Genomic DNA, 14,325 nt, shown 5'->3' on the forward strand with positions numbered 1-14,325 from the left:
TCATGGGAATGGACAAGGTGAGATTGATTAACCTTACAGTGTATTACTTCTTTTACATCTTTAAATGGCCGCCATGTTGTCTCGGTTTTAGGTGCAGGTAGAGTGGACCTATAATGAACAGTTCTGCAGTCTCTCTACTGCCAAGAAGAACTATCGTCAAGTAGTGACCATCCCACCTACCTCATCTCTGGTTGTTCCATTCATCATTGTGCCATTATCCTCGGGAGAACATGAGATTGAAGTGAAGGCGGCTGGACAGTTCATATCTGATGGTGTGAAGAAAAAGCTGAGGGTTGTGGTAAGTTCTAGACAAATAAGCAATTCTGCCAATATTCCTCCAGGTAGTTGTATACATCCTAGATGTCAGCATTCAATGTCTTACAACCATGATTGACAGTATTTCCCTATGGCCGTATCTTGGACCCTCAGCCATATGTAGCAATAGTATAGCTCCATATGGTGGTCTTTAGCATCATACAGAAAAAGTTTCATTCCATGGCATACTACATTCCTATCCTCACCTAGAATATGTGGTGCAGGACAGACATGGCAGTACATAGAGTCCCTGTAGCTTTGGAATATGGACCCTCTGGGGAATAATCCCTTCTTCTGTTTGGATTCTTAGCATGATTCCGAGATTCAACCACAGGTTATTCATTTTCTTCTCAATTTACTTTTATTTTGTCTGCAGCCAGAAGGAAGACGCATGACACAGGCCATAAAATCAGTTCTTTTGGATCCAGAATTAAAAGGTCTGTGTATTGCATTAGGCTTTGGGGGTTACCTTATACCCATGAACAAGCACTCTTTTGGATTAGAGGAAATTTTTATGAAAATATGTGGTATGGTGTGATCAGACACTGAGTCTTCCTACAAGAAGGCTTCCCTCGCTGTCCTGGTCTACTTTGGGGTAGAGTAGTCATTGGCGACAGTCCTTGACAGCTAGACATGGCTCTACAAAGGACTGGAAGACATACCCAGTTGATAGACTATGAGAGGGGGCACATCATTGGACTGAGAGTAGCAGTATGGTAGTTTGAATGAATCTGTATGGACCAAGCTGTTGGGAGGTATTGGGACAAGTGGTTACCTGAGGACACAAATGAATAACAAGACAGACACCAGTAGAGAGGAGATTTTTAACTGCTGACAAGCTAGAGGTGCCCAACAGGACCTCCTTACATATCTCATCTCACAGAATATTTCATTCATTTCCAACCATTCCTTCTTGGTGCTATATATTTTTTGGCAACGAGTGAGATTAATATAGTCAACCTCTTCTAATGACTGATTCTTATTCAGGCGGAGTGCAAGAAGAACAAGTCAAAACAGTAAAACCTGGTAATATTGTTCCCAAGACAGATGTTAAGACCATTATTACTGTCCAAGGTAACTGCTATTGTATAGGATATATCTAACTTGTTCACAAAATAAAGAACAAGTTCAGTTCTGTGCTTGATTTCATGAATGTTTCATATCTAAATATTTCCCAGGAAGCCCAATAACTGATATGGTGGAGAAATCCATTGATGGTATCAATCTGAACCATTTAATCAAAGCCCCAGATGGGTGTGGAGAACAGACCATGATGAGTATGACGGCTCCTCTGATAGCCGTACGTTACTTGGATGCCAGCAACCAGTGGGACAGAATAGGAGTAGAGCGCAGGGAACAAGCCACTCAGTTTATCAAAGATGGTAAGAAATTTTCCCATCATCTTCGTTTCCAGCTAGATTAAGTAATGGAAATAATTTATAATTAAAATGACCAATCTAAAAAAAAATTGCAATTTTTTTGTCTTTTATCTGAATCTTGCTGAGACCATAGCATATAAGGGCATGTTGGGGATGTGCCACCTGTGTATGAGTGTGCCATGAAGATAATCTGGGAGGAGGACAGGCGAGAGACAAGTGAGCAGTAAAAACTGGCACCATCCCTTCTAAGCCAAAGCTTGAGAACCCAGAAACTACCATTTTGTTGGTGCAGTTTTTCATTCTCTGATTTCCAAGGCAAAAAGGAAGCATGCAGAGCCGGGTCTATTGCAAAGAAGTAGAACACCGGCCTTAGGTATTACCAGAACAGTCGTAGGGGAACACTACAGTAACAGCTGAAGAGTAAGCCGGGATAGCAGCAGTAATATTAGTACTGTACAGCATGTAGCACCAGTCATTGTCAGGCAACCAGGCTAATACAAAAACACTGGCTTCACCTATGGAGATCACCTTTCCAAGGTGCTAACCAGTAATGGACTGGTGTGTCCATGAAACAAAGCAATGGGTCTCTATGCTAAAAGATTTATGTGTGTGATCACGTATTGCCCTGCTTTGGAGTACACCAGGAAATGGACCCCCAATAGGTAACTTACCACCTCTTATAAGAGTTTTTTAGAATTTCAGTGACAGATTTGTACAGTTGTCTAATCTCTTTAACAGGAGGGGCCCCTTGACGTGTTAAAGAGCGGGTACTTGTGTTTAGAGATGAGTGATCGTTTCAAAAATGCTTGCAAAAATTCACATAATCTGCAATTTTGGGTCAGGACGAAGGAGTCTGGAGCATGTTTGGTGGCCCTGTCCTGGGATTAAAGATTTTTGGAATTCAGTATTTGCCACTTATTATAGGGTTTGCACCATGTCAACGCTACCATCCATAAGTCTAGTTCTCTTGTCGTTTCAAGGGAGACCCTTTAAAAGTTTAAGAAAAAGGGCTTCTCCCCCACTTTTTTTTACAAGCGGCCAAACCTCGTCTCCCTCTTAGGGGACATTCTGGATTATCTCATCTCCTTAAAGGGGTAGTGCGGCGGTAAAGAATTATTGACAGAATAACACACATTACAAAGTTATACAACTTTGTAATGTATGTTATGTCTGTGAATGGCCCCCTTCCCCGTGTCCCACCACCCCCACCCGTGTACCCGGAAGTGTGGTGCGCTATACATACCTGTCACGTGCCGACTCGTCTCCGATCTTCAGTCTGCGATGTCGTCTTCGGACGACATCGTCTTCGGCAGTGCCACAAATTCCACGTGGCCAAATAAAAATATATTTTGTCAAACAAGGCTTTATAGAGGCCATTCATATTTAACATGTGCCCTCATGAAAATTGTAGCCTTCTTCCTCCCAAAAGCAAACAGGGACATTAAAATTCAGCCTGTGTCCAAGGGTACATTTAGTTTAAATGAACCGTCGGACACGGGCTGAATTTTAATGACCCTATATTCCACAGTGCTGTACAGAGGTTTTCAGCACCTCACAATTGTGTTATTTGTTATTTAAATCATTCCTTAAGGACACCGTGGAAGTTGGACTTCCCCCCCCCCCTCCTTTTCTTCCAAGAACTTACTTCTCCATCCGCAGAACCATACAATGTCTTGTTTTATGCATGACCAATTGTACTTTCTAATGATGCCTTATAATCTACCATAAAATGTATTATAAAACCCCAAAATCAATTATCAGACAGCTTATACTGATTAATGCTATTATAGCATTGATCAGTGAGATTGGCTAGTACAGCCTGCCTGAGGCGAGAGGGCAGTATATAGGCTACCAGCAAGCCTCCAGCTGACACAGAAACAAACTGGTTCTCCCACAGTCACTAAGTCAGCGATCAAGCAGGGACAGGTGTAACTCCGGTAACTGAAACACTTAAAACGGTTAAAGGCAGACATCAGCTTAATCATTGATGTCAGTTATTAAAGAGGTACTCCTGCCCCACTCTTACCTCACTGCACTCCCCCCAGGGTCCCCCATGACTTCAGTGGTGAACTGGTTGCAGCTCAGTCAGTGATGATTGGGCTGTCACTGCTGAGACTAGTCTGACTTGGAAGTAGTGGTGGCAGCATGTAGCGGGGGACCTGAAAAAAACACAGGAGGACCCTGGGGGAGCATGGTAAGGTAAGAATAGCATGTTAGTCATGTTTTCCACCAGGGCAGCAACATGTAAAAGATTTTAAAGGGCTGGAGTGCCCCTTTAACAGTGAGTGTCGGCTGCTTACATCAGCTGGTATTACCCATCTATGATGCAAGCTCATCTTCTGAGCTTGCTTTATAGTATCATAGTAAAAGCATGGCAGTAGAAGTACGACACCTGTCCACAAAGCCCAGGCTGTCACCAGGGCTGTATTTACCACTAGGCACTCGTGTACCGGGGCGTAGGGCAGCACCTTACAGGGAGGCAGCACCAGGGAGCAGGGGGAAGGAAACTACTTTTTTATTAAAGTCTCCCACCTCCTGGGGGTGGGGGTGTTATTGGTCAGGTCTGGTTTGGCAGTGTCATCCAGTCACAGTATGGTGGTATTGGTCAGGACTGTTATGGCGGTGTTATCCAGTCACAGTATGGTGGTATTGGTCAGGTCTGGTATGGTGGGGTTATCCAGTCACAGTATGGTGGTATTGGTCAGGTCTGGTATGGCAGTGTTATCCAGTAACAGTATGACGGTGTTATCCAGTCACAGTATGGCGGTTATTGGTCAGGTTTGGTATGGCAGTGTTAGCCAGTCACAGTATGGCGGAATTGGTCAGGTCTGGTATGGGGATGTTACCCAGTCACAGTATGGAGGTATTGGTCAGGTCTGGTATGGCAGTGTTATGCAGTGACAGTATGGCGGTGTTATCCAGTCACAGTATGGCGGTGTTATCCAGTCACAGTGTGGCGGTATTGGTCAGGTCTGGTATGGCGGTGTTATCCAGTCACAGTGTGGCAGTATTGGTCAGGTCTGGTATGGCGGTGTTATCCAGTCACAGTATGGCGGTATTGGTCAGGTCTGGTATGGTGGTGTTATCCAGTCACAGTATGGCGGTATTGGTCAGGTCTGGTATGGCAGTGTTATCCAGTCACAGGATGGGGGTATTGGTCAGGTCTGGTGTGGCGGTGTTATCCAGTAACAGTATGGCGGTATTGGTCAGGTCTTGTGTGGCGGTGTTATCCAATAACAGTATGACGGTGTTATCCAGTCACAGTATGGTGGTATTGGTCAGGTCTGGTATGGCAGTGTTATCCAGTCACAGTGTGGCGGTGTTATCCAGTCACAGTATGTAGGTATTGGTCAGGTCTGGTATGGCGGTATTATCCAGTCACAGTATGGTGGTATTGGTCAGGTAAGGTATGGGGGTGTTAGTCACAGTATGGCGGTATTGGTCAGGTCTGGTATGGTGGTGTTATCCTGTCCCAGTATGGCGGTATTGGTCAGGTCTGGTATGGCAGTGTCATCCAGTCACAGTATGGTGGTATTGGTCAGGTCTGGTATGGGGATGTTACCCAGTCACAGTATGGCGGTATTGGTCAGGTCTGGTATGGGGATGTTACCCAGTCACAGTATGGAGGTATTGGTCAGGTCTGGTATGGCAGTGTTATCCAGTGACAGTATGGCGGTGTTATCCAGTCACAGTATGGCGGTGTTATCCAGTCACAGTGTGGTGGTATTGGTCAGGTCTGGTATGGCGGTGTTATCCAGTCACAGTGTGGCAGTATTGGTCAGGTCTGGTATGGCGGTGTTATCCAGTCACAGTATGGCGGTATTGGTCAGGTCTGGTATGGAGGTGTTATCCAGTCACAGTATGGTGGTATTGGTCAGGTCTGGTATGGAGGTGTTATCCAGTCACAGTATGGCGGCATTGGTCAGGTCTGCTATGGCAGTGTTATCCAGTTACAGTATGGTGGTATTGGTCAGGTCTGGTATGGCAGTGTTACCCAGTCACAGTATGGCAGTGTTATCCAGTCACAGTATGGAGGTATTGCTCATGCCTGGTATGGTGGTGTTATCCAGTCACAGTAACTAGAAAATCATGATGCTAATTGGTGAGTGTATATGGGGCGTCTCCAGGTGTAGTGCCTAGGGCAGCAGCAGCAGCTGGTAATGCGGCCCTGGCTGTCATGCCCTACATGTTTATCATTTGTCTCCAGAAGAGGTTAAACAAATATTAATTTATTAGAGTCTATTTTATTACAATTTCCTAGATGAATATTTTTTTCTTTATGATTACTTATGTAATATCTTCTTCTTGGACAGGAATAGTCAGACAACAGACATTCGCACAATCAGGCGGATATGGTACCTGGGCCAAGTCACCATCCAGCACATGGTATTGTAGAAACGAACAATAATTTTAACCCTTTTTAAGTATTGTCTGTTTATTTTTTTACATCTCTACTGTGGTACTTGATGGTCACATCACGATTGTCATCTATTCTGCTCATATACTATTTACATGCTGGTATTAAACTAAATATAGAAGTAAACTTAAAACATTCCCCTGAAAGAAAGAATATGCAAAGTGTCAGTGTTTCACGCCTTTACAATCATGCCCATCACTTGATATTCATTCCCATTATTTAAATTAAGCTGATGCCCATCTGACTATTAAAGATGTATTCTCAGCGCCTAAACTTTTTGTAAGATAATGCAAAAGTAAGTAAATAAGTTTTGTAAATGCTTTTCATTAGCAAAATTGCTTATGTTTGCAGCTGTGTCCTCTTCTCTATCCCTATTGCTGACAGCTCACTGCTTAGGTTACCGACCACTGCTCTCTGCTCCAGTGGCGAATTATAATGTGGGCAGTTTGGGCCCGAGGCTCCGGGGGGAGGGGCCCTGACCGTTCAAATCGCCCTCATCTGATCTCACTGCAGCTGCACATCAATGGAGGCCCACCAGATAATCCTTTGGTGGGCCCCAGAGTGATAAGCAGCTGCAGAGCCATCCCAGGCAGGGGTGTAGCTAGGATTCATGTGGCCTCATAGCAAAAAAATGTAATGTGGCCAAAAAAATTAATCTCTTGTGACCAGAGGCAGAATCCTGCCTGCAGCTACAAAAGTTACTGGCAGAGCAGAGAGCCAATGGCTGCTTGTTCTGTCAGTCCACTGTATTTAAACTGTAAGGGCCCATTAGGAGCCCTTATGGTTAAATACATACTGTAGGTGCAGGAGCAGGCTACCTTCTGCTTAAACCCTCATGTACTGCAGTGTGTGAGTGACCCAATGTTCCCTTACACAAAAAAAAAAGAATTAAAAAGGAAGACAAGGAGATCTCTGTTTCACTGCTTCTGCACTTAGAACCCCTGACCTCTGGATGGAGCTCTGCACATTTTCCTATTTGATTGCAGCAGCTGGAGATAAGAGGTCAGGGGTTATCAAAGCAGTGGAGCAGAGATCTCCTTGTCCTCTACTTATTAACCCTTTTTTGAGTTGTAGCATGTAAGTGAACACCTATACCCTGCAGTACATAAGGCTTTAAGCAGAAAGACACAGGACAGCTCTTATTTTCCCCATGCATCCCTGGGCCCCCTTCGCCCACAGGCCCCATAGCAGGCGCCTACCCTGCCTCTATGGTAGCTACGCCACTGATCCTAGGAGAGTGCACTAAAAAGAAAAACCCCTTCCCATATGCTCCCCCTTTCCTGCAGGCCTCCCAACACTGATCTCCCTTGTCCTCTGTTCCGGTAGAAACAGTATGTGAACATCTGGCCACCTGTCAGTGATCCTAAAAGGTGACTGCACAGGAGGCCGTCTACTATTTAGGGACTACACAGGTGGCCATGTATTAAAGGGGCTGCACTGAAGGTCATCTACTGAAGGAGGACTACACAGGGGGCCATCTACTAAAGTGGGGACTACAAAGGGACCATGTCAGGCTGGGGCCCAGGGACACAGGATAAGTGAAGCCCTAATGTTGGCACCCACCCCACTGTTCCTTCCGCTTGGAGTAAACGGCTCCTTAGCAGGCCGCCCCCAACCAGATTGCTATTCTACAATAAGTGAAACAATAGACAAAGACAAAACAAATACAATATAAGCAGGGTAAACTACTGAGGTCGATAACTATCGGATGTTGCAGTACAAATTCAGAAGTCAGGGAAAAATGTTAGTTAATCCAAAATTAGAAAATCAGGGAATCATAACCAGGATACAATACACAATATAGAGCTGACTGGTGGTGCCAGTCAGCAAGTCACAATTCAAAACAACTGAGCCGATTGGCCGGGGGAGTTGAAGCCCCGACCACAGCAACAACTGAAGGACGCTTTGTCATCGCCCCCCTAGCAAACTTCTGGGCCAGTCACCAGGGATGCCGTCGGCACTTACAGGAGACCCGCAGCACGTTCCGGCAGTGTCGGGAGCCAAGTGTGATGGCCAGCTCCTGACAAACCATCTATTAAAGGGGGACTACATAGGGGGCCATCTACTGTAGGGGGACCATGCATTATAGGAGCTGCACCGAAGTCCATCTGCTTTAGGGGAACCAACAAAGGATGCCATCTATGTTAACATGTATAAAATTATTCTGGACCTCTGCATTCTTACCATTCTTCTTTCTCTTTAGGCTCACCGCTTATGTGGTCAAAGTATTTTCCTTGGCTTCAAGTCTTGTCCATGTTGATAAAGATGCAATATGCAATTCAGTGAAGTGGCTCGTTCTAAACAAACAGAATCCAGATGGCGAATTCAAAGAGGATGTACATGTCTATCACCAAGAGATGGTGGTATGTACAAGAACCTCCCTAAAGTATTGCTAGTAGACTTGGTGGCATTATGATTAAGAGTAGACCAACAAGGCCACTGTGAAGTAGACAAAGCTTATCTTATCCATTCAGCAGACATGGGAACACAATATACACATTTTTATAGCTAAGGGACTCAGGTTAGACCTAAAATTTTTAGCTACACAAAGTTTATGAAACATTTAGAGTTGCCTAAGAAAGGATCCTATATGGTATTTGTGTAATGTTTTTAAATGTGTTCTCTTTTTTACATAGGGTGGTGTGACAAGGGGCTCTGCTGATCTGCATTCTAGTCTCACAGCCTTTGTCCTCATCGCCCTGCTGACAAGTCAAAAAACCTGTGCTGACAAAGTTGGTGTAAGCTCTTCAATTCCTTTTAATATGTTTACATTAGAAGTCTCCTCTTCAACACCTTTTTATAGTTGCACATTCTCTGAACTAGGGTGATTAGAGATGATTTTTCAAAAATTCCACTTGCCATTTCTTGCGAACTGAATCTTAACAGACCATTAATTGAAAATAGCATTTTTTTTTTCATTTCAGTTTTGCTTTCCTAAATGAAAAATAGCAAAATTAGAATGCAAATATGCTGTTAATTAAATATATAGTAAACTAGCTGGGAGCTTTAATGCAAATGTCTAAGTGTCTCATGCTATATAGCCACCAGCTATTTTACTATATATTTACTTAATCCAGCATATTTTCGTTCTAATTTAGTTTAAAAAAGTAAAACTGAAACAAAAATATGGGGTTTTACGTTAATATATATATATATTAAAAAAAAAAAAAGCTGGTGGCTATATTGCATTATGGGTGATCCCCTTTCATTATAGCCACCAGCTATTTTACTATATATTTACTTAAAATAGCATATGTCCATTTTAATTTTACTATTTTTCATTTAAAATAGCAAAACTGAAATAAAATATGCTACAAATATAACAATAAACAATTTCATTCATATATTTACCGGCAATTAACTTTTCGTTGAACTTAGAGTTTTCTGGAAAGGTAATTGCCTGTACATTCATGAATTAAATCACTAGGTGATTTCATTCATAAATCTCCCAGCAACAATGTGGTTTGCTGAAAGGGTAGTTGCCAGTAAATTACAGTAGATTACTGTTTATAAGCATGGTTTCGCTGAATACATTAATCAGAGGAGTACAGTAAGGATAGTATTACACAGGCCGGTGAAGGCCCAATAATAACTGTAAACAAGCGCCAATATGCTAGATCAGCGCTCGTTTACTGGGCCTATTACATGGCCCAATTATCGTTTAACAAGGGCTGCAGGGACATCGTTACCGATGTCCTTGCAGCCCTTGCTTAACTTTATACATTACCTGTCCAGGCTGCAGGGCTCCTCTTGTGGTCTGCTTCTCCCTGGGTCCGCGCGCTCCAGCTTTAGAGCTGCCTGTTTCAGCTGACAGGCTGCTCAGCCAATCACTGGCCGCAGTGGTCCCAGACAGTGATTGGCTGAGCTGCCTGGGCACGCGGGACCCGGGGAGAAGACCGCAAGAGGAGCCCTGCAGCCTGGATAGGTAATGTAAATCCTCAGCCGCCGTCCGCGCACCGCTATTACACGTAGCGATGCGCGGACGGGGCCCAACAATTATAGGTTTTAACCTATATCAACGATCAGCTGATGATAGTTGTTGTCGGCTGATCCTTGTATTTATTACATGGAGCGATAATTGGCTGATTCGGCCGATTATCGTTCCGTGTAATAGTACCCTTGTGCGACCTTTAATCTTGAATCTTTGTTTAGAGCATGTACTGCAGGGCCCTTCCAGATGCTCGCCCTTATATACATGGATGCAAAAATATAGTCTGATGGTTAATTGTAATCAATGGAGTAATATACTAGACACAGAGTTATATCAGAGTTCTTGTACCACTAATAGTCTGTATAGCTGCAATGTCTGACACTGGTTCATATGAGCAATGAGCTGTGAGGATTGCACTCCAATCATGTCTGGGAGGGAGATGGGAGTGTACAGTGCTAATTCTTAATAATTTAAACATATACATATGAGCCAGTGTCGGACGTTGTAGCTATACAGACTATCAATGGTAAAAGATATAATTTTGATACATGCAACAAGTATCAATTGTTCCAAATCATCAGTGGTAAGAGAACTTTACTACAACTCTGACACAGACCATCATCTATTTGGCTATGGACTAACTACCTCAATTATTCCTTAACCACAAGGACACCTTTTACAGCATCTTAGTATATCACTCAATGGATTACAATAAACCATTAGACTGTATCTATGCATCCATGTATATAAGAGCGAGTGTTTGCAAGGGCCCTGTAGTACATGCTCTAAACAAAGATACTGTTGAAATGACACACAACCCATAGGCTTACTATACTGCTCTCGTTCATGTCTTTATCGAATTTTGAGAGCCAACTATATTCATTTTCATTCATAAATTTACTGTCAGTTACCCTTTCAGCCAACTCCATTGTTGGAATTTGCTGAAAAGGTAATTGGCCGTAAATTTTTGAATGAAATCACTAGGTACAATGTATATGCAGCAACTTATACCTAGTGATTTCATTCATAAATTTACCGGCAATTACCTTTTTAGCAAACTCTAACAAAAGAGTTCAATGAAAAGTGAATTTATGAATGAAATTGTAAATTTTTTTATTTGTAGTATATTTTCATTTCAGTTTTACCATTTACACAGTGTTTTAGTGTTAGTGACAAGAGCTGTGACTGCGGGGGTCCCAATCATTTACCCTGTCAGCTCAGCAATCTTCTCATAGGGGCAGATTATAGAGTCTGGTTCATATTAGCAGCTTATGAAGATCAGCAGTGTCAGAAAAAATGCATACCAATGATCCTTTGTGACACACAATAAGATTTATGACACCACTTGTTGACAATCTTTATAACTTGTACACGTACTGTAAATATTTATCACCTTATTCTAATGGTTATTTCTATCTTGTGTCATTGGGGGACAGAGAAGACATTGGGTATAATCTACTGCCACTAGGAGATGACTAATGCCCCTATTCCACGAGTCGTTTGGAGGAGCAAACGAGCGCTATTAGCGCTCGTTTGCTCCTCGTTCCCCGCTCGCTGCCGCCGCTATTCAACGCGGCTGCAGCGAGCGGGTGAGTGTGGGTGGGGCGGCGGGGAGCTGCTGGGGGGGGCTGCCCGGGGGATCGCTGATCGTCCGGGCAGCCCATAAGATATAACAGCGTCTGCTACCGATGCTCCTATTCAACGAAGCGACGGCAGCAGATCGCTGCTATATCAGTCGCTTTTTTTTCAACATGTTCAAAAACAAGCGACTGCAACAATCAGCCGACATGAACGATGTCGGCTGATCGTTGCACTCTATTCCACGGGACGAATATCGTTTGTAGCGGCCGATATCGGCCGAATACGAATGATATTGCTCCTTTAAACGACCCGTGGAATAGGGGCTTAAGACAAAGTGTAGGGTTAGGGTCCTTTACAATTAGCAAAATTAGATTGGAAGTATGCTGTTTAAAGTAAAAAAAAAAAAAAAAAAAAAAGTAAAATAGCTAGTGGCTTTATTTCAAGGGGATTGTACATGATGCAATATAGCTGACACCTTTTTACTATATCTTAACTTAAAACAGTATATTTTTGTTTCAGTTTTGCTTTTTAAATGAAGACTAGCAAAATTAGAACAAAACTATGCTGAATTAAGTAAATATATAGTAAAATAGCTATTGACTATATTGCATTAGACTTGATCCTCTTTGCATTAAAGCCGACGGGTATTTTACTATATATTTATTATTAATTTTGCTATTTTTCGTTTACTACTGCAAAACTGAACTGAAAATATGTTGGGCTTTTCAGCGAATTTTAAAACGAAGTGTGTAGAAATTAGCTTTGTCCCCCGTGGATAGGGAACAAGTTAGTTTTGGGTGGACAACTTCTTTAGGTATAGAGTAAGGTGACTATTGCAGATAATGAATACAGCATGCCAGGGTCACATGCAGCAAAAGAGCAACAGAAGTTTTGTGGCCATGGCTTGTTTTAACTCCTTGACGCAAAATGACGTACCGGGACATCATGAAAAGCAGTGAGTTTTTGCATCATGGTATCCCAGCACATTATATTGTGCAGGGGCTCTTTCAAGCGAGCTCATGAGCTATTAATAACGGCCTTCAGCAATCGGCTGCCGCCCACCATTAACCCCTTAAACACAGCGTTTAAGTGTCAGAGTCAAGAGCTGTGACTGCTGGGTCCCAATTGTTTTCCCTGTCAGCTTGGCAATCTTCTCATAGGGTCTGGTTCATAATGGCAGCTCATGAAGTTCATCAGTGTCAAACAATTGCATACAATGACCCTAAGTGACAATGAGATTTATGACACCACCTGTTGACAATCTTTGTAACTTGTGTGCATACGCTAAATATTTATTACCTCATTCTAATGTTTATTTCTAGCTCGTGTCATTAGGGCACACAGAAGTCATTGGGGTTAAGCTGCTTTTACACAGCCTTACATGGGATGTGGTAGGGTGTAGTGGTAGTGTTTGGCAGCCAAAATAGGACAAGAGAGTGAACGGCTTGGAGGCAGTGATGACTGTCAACGTCTAGGAGTTGTTGGGTGTTGATGGTAGGTCCTGGGTATTCCCACTCTTGTGGGTTGGAAAGTCTGGAAACTAAGACAAGCCAATGGAGTAGGTTGGAGAAACAAGCTGAAAGGCAGATAGGGTTATTAATGGGGATGTTAAAGTCTCCCACGATGAGGGTACAGGAGGAATGGGGAGAGAAGTCTGGGGTGAGAAGTACATTTACTCCTTCTCCATGCCTTTTCTCAGGTCTAGGGGTATGGGGAAAGTGTAAGCAAACATCAGAGGGGCAGAGGTACTCTCACTTAGGGTATGTGCACACTGAGGATTTTCGACAGAACCTTCCTCACGTAATCCTCAGCTCGTGCCCCCTCGCGATCATTCTTTGGACGAAAGGAATCCGCCCGTGCATAGAATGGAGTCTATGACAGTGGCGGAGACGCGCGCCCGCTGCACTCCACGAGCTGAGGGTTACGCGATGGAGGCTCCGTTTAAAATCCTCAGTGTGCACATACCCTCAAAGAGGAATTGCCTGACAGACCAGCTCCTTGTAAACAAGGACTGTGAACTATGTTGCTGTATTTTTGTATTGCACTAAAGAGGCTCTCAGTAAAGTTACAGTTTTCCCCTTACTTCTTGTGATTGATGTCCTCCGCCAACACACTGTAGGAAGGGATTAACTAAGTTTTGGTTCTTTGGAATTCTCTGGTTCTGCTTGTTGGTTTTCCTTCTTAGTCTTGTCAGCAGTTCTATCTTTTTAGATATACTGTGCATCCTCTGTTGGCTTCTCCTGTTGCTCAGAGTGCTTGTGCACAAACTGACTGATTGCCTGCAGGAGGAGTATAGCCTGTGTGGGAGGAGCTAACACTTTTGTCACCCCCTAATGGCAACATCCTATACCCAATGTCCTCTGTGTCCCCCAATTAACTTGACATGAAAAGGATTTTATGGTCAGTGCTCACTTAATCCTTTTTTCTTATAAATCCAGAATCTAAAAACAGACATAGAAGAAGCCATACAATATTTAAATAATCATTATGAAACTCTGAAGAAACCTTACACCATCGCCATCACCTCCTATGCACTGGCTAAGGCAGGCAAGCTAAAAGACACCAAGAAACTAATGTCGGCATCTACAGGTAGAGTACCAGCAATTGTAAAGTGGATCAAAAACTATTTTTTTATATTACACTTTTATCATAGAATATATATTTTCCTTGTTATATGCATAGTATTTAAGGTTTTAACAAAA

At 43.1% G+C, this 14,325-nt stretch overlaps 1 protein-coding gene across 1 annotated transcript in view; it reads left to right on the forward strand.

Annotated features, from left to right (window-relative positions):
• LOC138769654 (complement C3-like) overlaps nucleotides 1-14,325 on the forward strand; it is a 97,149-nt gene that overhangs the window by 62,186 nt on the left and 20,638 nt on the right. Inside the window, exons 21-28 of the mRNA XM_069948267.1 lie at nucleotides 92-298; nucleotides 692-752; nucleotides 1,303-1,389; nucleotides 1,494-1,697; nucleotides 6,008-6,080; nucleotides 8,315-8,474; nucleotides 8,748-8,849; nucleotides 14,062-14,212. Of these exons, the coding sequence (XP_069804368.1) occupies nucleotides 92-298; nucleotides 692-752; nucleotides 1,303-1,389; nucleotides 1,494-1,697; nucleotides 6,008-6,080; nucleotides 8,315-8,474; nucleotides 8,748-8,849; nucleotides 14,062-14,212 (1,045 nt within the window). The remainder of the gene's footprint in view (nucleotides 1-91; nucleotides 299-691; nucleotides 753-1,302; nucleotides 1,390-1,493; nucleotides 1,698-6,007; nucleotides 6,081-8,314; nucleotides 8,475-8,747; nucleotides 8,850-14,061; nucleotides 14,213-14,325) is intronic.

This window comes from Dendropsophus ebraccatus, chromosome 1 (genome assembly GCF_027789765.1).
Source record: "Dendropsophus ebraccatus isolate aDenEbr1 chromosome 1, aDenEbr1.pat, whole genome shotgun sequence".
In the NCBI taxonomy this organism is placed as follows: domain Eukaryota; kingdom Metazoa; phylum Chordata; class Amphibia; order Anura; family Hylidae; genus Dendropsophus; species Dendropsophus ebraccatus.